General features: G+C 41.2%; 1 protein-coding gene across 2 annotated transcripts in view; it reads right to left on the bottom strand.

Moving 5' to 3' along the window:
* Positions 1–3254: 3254 nt before the first annotated feature.
* Positions 3255–11123, bottom strand: part of POLR3A (RNA polymerase III subunit A) — a 62176-nt gene continuing 54307 nt past the window's right edge. For both annotated transcript variants that reach the window (XM_053692121.1, XM_053692122.1), the window contains 2 exons: positions 5455–5587; positions 3255–4505 (listed from right to left, as the gene is read on the bottom strand). In XM_053692121.1, coding sequence (XP_053548096.1) covers positions 4354–4505; positions 5455–5587 — 285 coding nt within the window. In that variant the 3' untranslated portion in view covers positions 3255–4353. The remainder of the gene's footprint in view (positions 4506–5454; positions 5588–11123) is intronic.

Below are 11123 nucleotides of genomic sequence, written 5' to 3'. Positions count from 1 at the left end.
ATCGTTGGTCTGTTTACCCTTGTTCCAAGCCTGGTTAGGTCTCCAGACTGACTTGGATTGGGCAAAATTCCCCTCTTGCTTTGCAGTAGAGGAAGCTGAAGCGGGACCACTCAAAGTTCCGAAAGGAACGAAAATTATTCTGTCTGGTCCTCATCTTATTTGATCTATCCTGAGGGAGGGCATGACCTTTCCCTCCAGTGATGTCTGAAATAATCTCTTTCAGTTCAATCCCAAATAGGGTCTTAGCTTTGAAAGGAATGTTCAAAAGTTTAGATTTAGATGACACATCAGCAGACCAGGACTTAAGCCATAATGCCCTGCGTGCTAAAATGGCAAAACCTGAATTCTTTGCCGCTAATTTAGCCAGTTGAAATGCGGCATCTGTAATAAAAAAATTAGCCAATTTAAGGGCCTTAATTCTGTCCATAATCTCCTCTAATGGAGTCTCCATTTGAAGAGCCTCAAACCAGAAAGCAGCTGCAGTCGTTACAGGAACAATGCACGCAATAGGTTGGAGAGAAAAAACCTTGATGAACAAAAATTTTCTTCAAAAGACCCTCTAATTTTTTATCCATAGGATCTTTGAAAGCACAACTGTCTTCGATAGGTATAGTTGTACACTTAGACAGAGTAGAAATAGCTCCCTCCACCTTAGGAACTGTCTGCCATGAGTCCCTTATGGTGTCAGATATGGGAAACATTTTCTTAAAAACAGGAGGGGGAGTGAACGGAATACCTGGTCTATCCCACTCCTTAGCAATAATATTCACAATCCTCTTAGGGACTGGAAAAACAGTGTAAACAGGAACCTCTAAGTATTTATCCATTTTACACAATTTCTCTGGGACCACTATAGGGTCACAATCATCTAGAGTTGCTAATACCTCCCTAAGCAATAAGCGGAGGTGTTCAAGCTTAAATTTAAAGGCCGTCATATCAGAATCTGTCTGAGGAAGCATCTTTCCTGAATCAGAAATTTCTCCCTCAGATAACAAATCCCTCACCCCTTCAGAGCATTGTGAGGGCATATCAGATACGGCTACTAAAGCATGAGACGGCTCAGCATTTTTAGACTTTCAGCACCTTGCCACAGCTCTGCTGTGGCGCCTACCTGCCCTTCAGAACGATTTGTGGGGAAAAAAAACTCTTTTACAGCCCTCAAACACAGCAGGAACCACTGGAGAAGCAGTTGGATGTCTCTAAGGTAAAGAAACTGCGCAATGGAGGCACGGAAAATAGGCCCCTCCCACCTCACTCGATTTTTTGAGGCCTATTAGAAAAACACCTGAGTGTCTCTTAATTAACCATGTGGGTTAAAAAACCCTAAAACAAGCCACAATGACCACTTTAGTCCTTTAAAAAAAACGTTATAATTGCATCATTTACTGAACAAACAAAAACTTTTTTCCTAACAGTGTCACCAGTAACTTATGAGCCCTTCAAGCAAGCTGAAATTCCTATCCAAGTGTCTGAATACAGCTTACCCTTCCCTCATGGGGATATTGCCAGCCTTTTCTAGAATTAACACAGTCTGTCTAGAAAAAATATAGACTGAACATACCTCATATGCAGCTTAGCATGCAAACCGTTCCCCCAACTGAAGTTTTCCTGTACTCTTCAGCCCTTGTGAGAACAGCAGTGGATCTTAGTTACAAAGTACTAAGATCATAATCCTCCTTGCAGAAATCTTCATCCCTTTTCTCCCATCGAGTAAATAGTACATACCGGTACCATTTAAAATAAACTTTTGCTTAAGAAATAAAAAAACTAACATTTTTGTCACCACACTCGCTCTGCCCTTCCTAGTTTCTTAGAGTAGGCAAAGAGAATGACTGGGGGTGGAGCTAAGGGAGGAGCTATATAGACAGCTCTGCTGTGGGTGCTCTCTTTGCCACTTCCTGTTAGGAAGGAGAATATCCCACAAGTAAGGATGAATCCATGGACTCGATACATCTTACAAGAGAAAACTCACCCTCAGAGGCTTTGTTAGACTTATGAGACACAGGTATATAACTACTTGTAGAAGGCAAATTCTAATGACCTTTTACGTTTACTTAAAAGTTGAATGACTGCCAACATTTCAGACACTGTAGCCTTAATAAATTCCTTCATGTCAGGAGCAGATTGGCCTATACCTTCCTGTAATAAAGAAACAGAATGTGCAATAATACCTTTGGAAGCAAGTGCAGCATTAGATTGGTCTAAATGCATCAAAACATTTAGACAAGTATCAGATAAATATGGAGGGGATACTTTAGCCTGTTTACAATAAAACACACTTAACATTGCAATAAAGGTGTTCAGAAATCTCAGCTTCCAAGGTAGGAAGAAAGACAGATTCAGAAGATTCCACAGTGAATAATATCACAGTATTACTAGCCCCCAAACATATAAGTGAGCTCTTAGTGAGCAAAGATACATAACCCCTCCTAGGACAACAGCTATAGCTGCAAGTGCACCAAACATAAGGATATAGAAAACTAAAAAATGTGCCAAAATGAACGCACACATGTATGGCAAAAATAAACTTTTTTTTGTTTAATTTAATAAAATATAAAAACAATTCCCAGGAGGATAAATAAAATATTTTCTCACAAGACAGAACCCCCTTGTATATGGGGAGACAGCATCCGATCCCAGGCTATATTAGAGAGATCTCTCTCTATATATATCTATATAAAAAAATTGAAAAACTCGTTTAAACAGGTGTTCAAAAATAAAGATAATTTACTTACAACACTCTCCTACTATGCCGATAGCAGGATGAAAGGCAGAATATAATGAATACTTTCCATTTTGAAAGCAGAGGAAACAATATAGTAGTTCACTGTAGACCCAATAGGAGCAGGCAAAAAACAAGTCCCTATGACACCCTTGGGAGGACAGGGACTTAAATTCTCATGGGAAAGAAAAAATAAGGCACGCCCTGAACTCTTTAAACTTCCCTCTGCACTCTAAGGGGGGCCTCGACTCAGTCTGAGAACCCCTCTCAACAAAGAAATCATCTGCATCTCTCCATTCTTCACCTTCCTCCAGCAAAAGCAAAGATAAGACTAACTACCAGGTGGGAGGAGTTATAGAGCTCTTTGGGTTTGGGAATCTTTGCTTCCTCCTAGTGGCAGGGATGGCAATTCCCAGGAGTAATGGATTGTGGACTCTTACAAGCTTTATGAAAGGAAATTGTATTACTATTGAAGTTCATCCTACAACTATATCTGCAAACCATTTATTATTTGGAAACAAAAAGACACAAACAAGTTAAATATTTTTATTCACATCAATGCAAGCTGCTTTCTGTACATAGAGCAATTTAACCCAAAATTACACAAACTTAATTATTTACTAAATGTTTTGTTTCGACAGTCCATCATCTCAATATTCATTGAAGATAACCTAATTACGTTTGGCTTTTTTGTGTGTGCGCGTTGTCTCTGAACAAAAAAAGCATAGTAATAATCTGTTTGGTTAGTGCATAGCTAAACAGTACATTCTGTAAAGCCCAATAAAAAGGGTTAATAAAACAAGGATTTCTTAAATAATATTATGGCCAGTCCCATTTCAAAGAATGATCTGGAAGCCCTTCACTGAAGGGGATACTTATATTGAGCAACAATGAAAGGGTTATCAGCACAACAGCTTCGCCCTTCATCATATCTGAAATTCAAGAGTCCTCAGTACAACCGATACATTAGGAAATGTGGTGATGAAATAAACCCTTATTGAAAAATTAGCAAACTTTTTTTTTTTCCTTTTTTCCCCAAACGTTATGGACGGAAGGAACAACGGTGCTAATATTTTGGAAATCACAATATTTAATAAAACCCTCTGGAAATGGTAACACTAAAGCACCTATCCATTGGGTAACTTTAGTTGCACTAAAACATGTTGCATATCCCTTTGGTAGCAAGAGATCTAAATACAGAATAAATATTTTAAGCAGATAATCTCACTCTGCTTCAATCCAGGATATGTGCTGGATAATATGTCTAACAAAAAAACAAAACAAATAAATAAAGAGTGAAAAGATAAAGATTTGAGCAGTTTGTGTTCAGGCGACTGTAGACTATTTACAGTCCAACACATAAGAAGTTAAGAATTAAATGTGAAGGAATTCTGAAGCTGAATGGTTTGTTCTTAGTAGCTTTCTTCCCTACACATTTCAGGGTTCATGTTTTAGAACAAAAGTGTTAACCCCCTCTCAAATAAAACACACTTTCTTTTGTATCACCACCTACTCTGATAAACACTAGTGTCCAAAAAATGTCCCTTTGTAAGTGCTTTGCTTCCAACAGTGCCAGCGTCCCAGTTCCACTAGGTGTAATAAATAGGTTTTCTATCTCTTATAGAGATTTGCTACGTGCTGGTGACAGGGATGTGGAAATCTTTGTGATCAAACATCAAGGGTCTTGTAGGGGGATTAGGGTCCTTTTCCGCCCGGTGAAGAAGCTTAAAAAGTCCGGTCCCGATATTCATTGGAATTCCCATTATAATACATTCGGAAACCCCTGTAGAGAAAGAAAGAAAGAAAAGTAAGGGATAGCCAGAAAGGCTAATGTTGCTTAAAAAAGTAATATTAAAGGGAGATTAAACACTAAATAAATGCTAGATAATGTGTAATATGTAGAAGTGTTTTTTTTAACCCTTTAATGACCATTGTACCCTGTACGTCCTCAGTCGCTAAGGGTTTTACTAGTGCAGCATTACCGATATAGGCAAAGCTGTGCTAGTACTGCATGCCTCAATGCTGGAGGGAAGACCTTCACTATTTCTGGTGCACGTATGGCCGCATGTGAAAAACCGCCAGCGTATTGGCTACGCCAGAGGTGGTTATTGTACGTATAAGTTGTTTACATACTGTAAAGTTTTAGTGCCTATAAAGCCAAAGACCTGGATTTTCTTCTCTGTTGAGGCTTATTAGGGACATTTATGAATGAGCCACTAGAGTGTGTAGAATATAGTAGTGTTAAGTCTTCTAGAAAACTGAAAAGCCCACAATTTTCAGAGTTAAACTGCAGGAAAAATGAAATATTGATTTAATTTTTTTACTACACATAGCTAAATATTTCATAGTACAATATCAAGGTGTTAACGATCCCCTCAGTTTGCGCAATAGGTGCTTCTGATCACAACACGTGTTGTCAGATTTACTTCTAAACTGTAACCAATCATAAGTACTATTATTTTTGGTGTGTTAGATGTAAAAGGCTGGTGTTAATTAAGATGGGTGCAGAAACATTTGTAGGGAATAACATTAAATAATAGTCATAACATAATAAAGGCCATATACAGTGTTAACAAAAATACCTTACTTGGTAAAACGCTGCATAAACCCCAGGTCTTCTAACACAGTTATAAACTAGGGCTACTGTCAACTGACATTTCATTTAGCCTCAAAGCATCTATTTTATTTTCATACTGCAACTGGCATAAAAATCAAACACATCCTTAACTTACCACACACAGAATCCTTTTGCCCAAAATAGGCTGCATCAAACAGATGGTCAGCAGTCTTCTCGAAGGAAGCCAGCATCAGGACACTCTCCTTCATTTTCGCTAGACCAAAACGTGTGATGCCCAGAACCTCCCCCTGTATCAAGAAGAACAGAATGATGACATTGCCATGGCCGCTTATGGAACAAAACGAACTTAGAATTTATTGCATAAAATCATAACCCAAGCTGTACAAAAAAACAAAAAAAACAAAACAAAAAAAAACCTAAGAAACATTTATGCTTACCTGATAAATTTGTTTCTTTTTAGACACGATGTGTCCACGGATCATCATCCTTACTTGTGGGATATCGCCTCCTGGTCAGCAGGAGGCGGCAAAGAGCACCACAGCAGAGCTGTTAAATAGCTCCTCCCTTCCCTCCCACTCCAGTCATTCGACCGAAGTTAGGAAGAGAAAGGAAAAGCCAAGGTGCAGAGGTGTCTGAAGTTTACAAAAAAGAACAACCTGTCTTAAAAGAACAGGGCGGGCCGTGGACTCATCGTGTCTAAAAAGAAACAAAATTTATCAGGTAAGCATAAATTTTCTTTTTAAAGACACGATGAGTCCACGGATCATCATCCTTACTTGTGGGATAACAATACCAAAGCTAGAGTACACAGATGATAAGGGAGGGACAAGACAGGGAACCTAAACGGAAGGCACCTCTGCTTGAAGAACCTTTCTCCCAAAAACAGCCTCAGCCGAGGCAAAATAATCAAATTTGTAAAATTTTGAAAAAGTGTTAAGAGAAGACCAAGTTGCAGCCTTGCAAATCTGTTCCACAGAAGCTTAATTTTTGAATGCCCATGAGGAAGCAACCGCCCTAGTGGAATGAGCTGTAATTCTTTCAGGAGGCTGCTGCCCAGCAGTCTCATATGCAAATTGGATGATACTCCTCAACCAAAAAGAAAAAGGTAGCCGTAGCTTTCTGACCCCTACGTTTTTCAGAAAAAACTACAAACAGAGAAGACTGACGAAAGTCTTTAGTCGCTTGTAAGTAAAACTTCAAAGCACGGACTTTGTCCAAATTAGTGTAGAAGTCTCTCCTTCTGAGAAGGAGGATTAGGATACAAGGAAGGAACAACAATCTCCTGATTAATGTTCCTGTCTGAAACAACCTTAGGAAGAAACCCCAGTTTAGTACGTAAAACAACTTTATGCGAATGAAAAATAAGGTAAGGCGAATTGTATTGCAACGCCGAAAGCTCAGACACTCTTCAAGCTGAAGAAATAGCAACAAGAAATAAAACTTTCCAAGATAACAACTTAATATCTAAGGAATGCAAAGTTTCTAACGGAACTCCTTGAAGAACTTTAAGAACTGAATTCAGACTCCATGGAGGAGTAACTGTTTTTTGAATACAGGCCTGATCCTAACCAGGGCTCGACAAAAAAAATGAACATCTGGGACATCAGCCAGGCGTTTGTGTAACAAAATAGATAAGGCAGAGATCTGACCCTTTAGGGAACTTGCTGATAAACCCTTCTCCAATCCTTCTTGGAGAAAAGACAAAATTCTGGGAATCCTAACTCTACTCCAGGAGTAGCCTTTGGATTCACACCAATAAAGATATTTACGCCATATCTTATAGTAAATCTTTCTATTTACAGGCTTACGCACCTGAATCAAACTTTCTATGACCGAATCAGATAAGAAACCCCCCGCTTGGAAGGAAATAAGCGTTCAATCTCTAAGCAGTCAGTTTCAGAGAAACTAGATTTGGATGAAGGAAGGGACCTTGAATGAGAAGATCCTTCCTTAATGACAGTCTCCAAGATGGCAGGGATGACATGTCCACCAGGTCGGCATACCAAATTCTGCGAGGCCACGCCGGAGCAATGAGGATCACTGATGCCTTCTCCTGTTTGATTCGAGCAATGACCGAGGAAGAAGAGCAAACTGAGGAAAAATATATGCTAGGCTGAAGGACCAAGGAACTGCTAGAGAATCTATCGGCTCCGCCTGAGGATCCCTGGACCTTGACCCGTATCTCGGAAGCTTGGCATTCTGACGAGATGCCATGAGATCTAACTCCAGCCGACCCCATTTGAGAATCAGGTTGGAGAATACTTACGGATGGAGTTCCCACTCTCCCAGATGAAAAGTCTGCCTGCTCAGAAAGTCCGCCTCCCAGTTGTCCACCCCTGGGATGTGGATCGCTGACAGATGACAAGAATGGGCTTCCGCCCACCGGATTATCTTGGCTACCTCCGTCATCACTAGAACTCCTCGTTCCTCCCTGATGATTGATGTAAGCCACTGTCGTTATATTGTCCGTCTGGAATCTGCTGAACTGGGCCGAAGCCAACTGAGGCCAGGCTAGAAGAGCATTGAAAAATCGCTCAGTTCCCGGATGTTTATAGGAAGAACAGACTCCGCCGGAGTCCGCACTCCGATCCCTTAGAGGACCCCAAACAGCTCCCCACCCTAGAAGACTGGCATCTGTTGTCACAATCACCCAGGATGGTCTGCGAAAGCATGTTCCCTGGGATAGATGATCCAGAGACAACCACCATTGAAGCGTGTCCCTTGTCTCCTGCTCCAGTGTTAATTGAGTAGACAAGTCTGCATAATCTCCATTCCACAGCCTGAGCATGTTCAACTGCAGAGGTCTGAGGTGAAACCAAGCAAATGGAATGATGTCCATTGCCGCCACCATCAGTCCGATAACTTCCATGCACTGGGCCACTGACGGCAGAGGATTGGACTGAAGGGCTCGACAGGTATCTAGAATCTTTGATTTCCTGACCTCTGTCAGAAAAATCTTCATGGAGATAGAATCGATTACAGTTCCCAAGAAAGTCACCCTTGCTTTTGGGATTAAAGAACTCTTTTCCAGATTTACCTTCCACCCGTGAGTTCTCAGGAAGGATAGTACAATGTCGGTATGGGACCTTGCTGGTTGACAAGATGGCGCATGGATTAGAATATCGTCCAGATAAGGTACCACCGCAATGCCCCGCGGTCTTAAAACCGCCAGCAGAGACCCCAGAACCTTTGTGAAAATTCTGGGTGCAGTGGCCAGCCCGAAAGGAAGAGTGACAAACTGAAAGTGTCTGTCCAGAAAGGCAAACCTTAGGAACTTGTGATGGTCCCTATGGATAGGAACATGTAGATATGCATCCTTTAAGTCAACTGTTGTCATAAATTGACCCTCCTGGATCAACAGAAGAATGGTACGAATAGTTTCCATCTTGAAAGATGGAACTCTGAGAAACTTGTTTAGACTCTTGAGGTCTAAAATAGGTCTGAAAGTTCCTTCCTTCTTGGGAACTACAAACAGATTTGAATAAAAACCCTGCCCTTGTTCCTGTACAGGAACGGGAATAATCACTCCCATGGAGAAGAGGTCTCTTACAAAATGTAAGAATGTCTCTCTTTTTATCAGGTTTGCAGATAATCTTGAAAGAAAAAAATCTTCCTCGAGGAGGAAATTTTTTTAACTCCAATTTGTATTCCTGGGACACTATTTCTATAGCCCAGGGATCCTGAACGTCTCGCACCCAAGCCTGAACGAAGAACGAAAGTCTGCCCCCCACGAGATCCAGGGCATGCCCTTCAATGCTGTTTTGAAGGAGGAGGAAGAGAAGAAATTGCCCTTGAAATTGCGAAAGGACTGAAAATTACTCTGTCGTCCTTTTTGCTTATTTCTCTTATCCTGAGGAAGGAGATGACCCTTACCTCCCATGATGTCAGAGATAATTTCCTTCAGACCAGGTCCAAACAAGGTCTTTCCCTTGTAAGGAATAGCTAGAAGTTTAGACTTAGATGAAACGTCCGCAGACCAAGGTTTTAAACCACAAGGCTCTGCGGGCTAGGATAGAAAACCCTGAACTCTTAGCTGCTAATTTAGTAATTTGCAGAGAAGCATCCGTAATAAAAGCATTGGCTAACTTCAGAGCTTTGATCCTATCTTGGATCTCCTCCAAAGAAGTCTCAGACTTAAGAGACTCAGACAGAGCGTTAAACCAATAAGCTGCAGCACTAGTGACAGTAGCAATGCATGCAGCCGGCTGCAACAGTAGACCCTCCAACTTCTTGTCCATGGGATCTTTAAAAGCACAGCTATCCTCAATAGGAATAGTAGTTCGCTTGGCTAAGGTGGAGATAGCCCCTTCCACCTTAGGAATCGTTTGCCTAATAGCGTCAGCTATAGGAAACATCTTCCTGAAAATAGGAGACTGAGAAAAGGGAATACCCGGTGTCTCCCATTCCTTAGAAACAATCTCTGAAGCTCGCTTAGAAAATGGAAAAACATCTGAGAAAGTTGGAACTTCAAAGTATCTGTCCAATTTACTCGCTTTCACAGGAGCAACTACTACTGTGGAATAACGTCTAAGGTAACCAACACCTCCCTAAGTAACAGACTAAGGAGGTGTTCTAGTTTAAATCGCAAAGAGACAACCTCTGAATCAGTCAAAAGGTTCTGAATCTGAAATTCAGTTCCCTGGGAGGGTACCTCTGAAACTGCCACCATGGCATCAGAAACCTCACTGACAGCATGCTTGTCTTTCCTCTTCGCTTGTCTTGAAGCATAGGAAAAGCAGATAACGCATCCGAAATTGTGGAGGAAATAACCGCCGCTATGTCCTTTAAAGTAACTCCAGCAGGAGCAGAAGTGCAGGGCACTGCTGGTGGGGGCGTTGATTTTTGGGACGCTTGGGGAGAAAGTTGCGGCAAAAATTGACCCTTATCAGAAGACTCTTAGACAACATCTGCCTGAGAGGAGATTGGCTCAGTAAAATTTTTATCCCTAGAACTTAGTCAATACATGTAGGATAGAAAGGGATTGGTGGTTCCACATTTTCATCAAGACATAAAGCACATGTAACTCCTTGCACCTCATCTTGATCAAACGTTTCACAAAATTATTACTATTAAGTAAAAAAAATACTGAAAAAAATTCAAACAGTTTTTCTTTCTCAGACAAAAACTGCCAATTTTGCTATAGCAAATTAACACTCAGAAAAAATAATAAGTAAACTTCTGCACCACAGCAACCTGCTGAGGTGCTCCTACCTTCACCAATGCTACCGGATCCCAGCAGAAAACGATCCGTTACTGCAGTCTGCCAAAAGGACCGAATGAAAGCCTCATCTGTGCTAAAAGCGAATGAAAAGGAGATTACATGCTGCTCTAGCCCAGAAAACCAGTATAGCCCAACCTAAGCCTGCAACTGCTTGGAAATAACGCTACAAGCAGAGGCGCCAAACAAACAGGAAGTCCCGCCATTTGTGGGCGTGCTACAACAATAAGTTTCCCTCTAGAGAGAAAAAATTAAAGTGAAACCACCGAAGCCCTCCATTAACAATAAGATGAGCAAACTCCCTCCAGCCCCAGTGCCTGCACCAAATCACTGCCCAAACAAGACTTTATATTCAGAAAAGTCTAACAGTCCCCCACATAAAGGCTCTATTAACCCCTTATGTGCCATAGTGCTAAAATAACCACCCTGAGACTCCTTAAATACCAGAAAAAGGTAGCACTTACCTGAAACACTGCCTGGCAGGAAGGCAGTTTCCCAAGCTTGAGAGGTCCTCTCCCTCACATTGGCCTGAAAGATAAAGTCATGCTGAGTCAGAAAGTAACTCAGACTGAAGGATATAGGGCAGCTGAAAATGGGAGGCGCAG

This window comes from Bombina bombina, chromosome 9, assembly GCF_027579735.1.
Source record: "Bombina bombina isolate aBomBom1 chromosome 9, aBomBom1.pri, whole genome shotgun sequence".
NCBI classification, from domain to species: Eukaryota; Metazoa; Chordata; class Amphibia; order Anura; family Bombinatoridae; genus Bombina; species Bombina bombina.
This window is presented reverse-complemented; position numbering and strand designations above follow the sequence as displayed.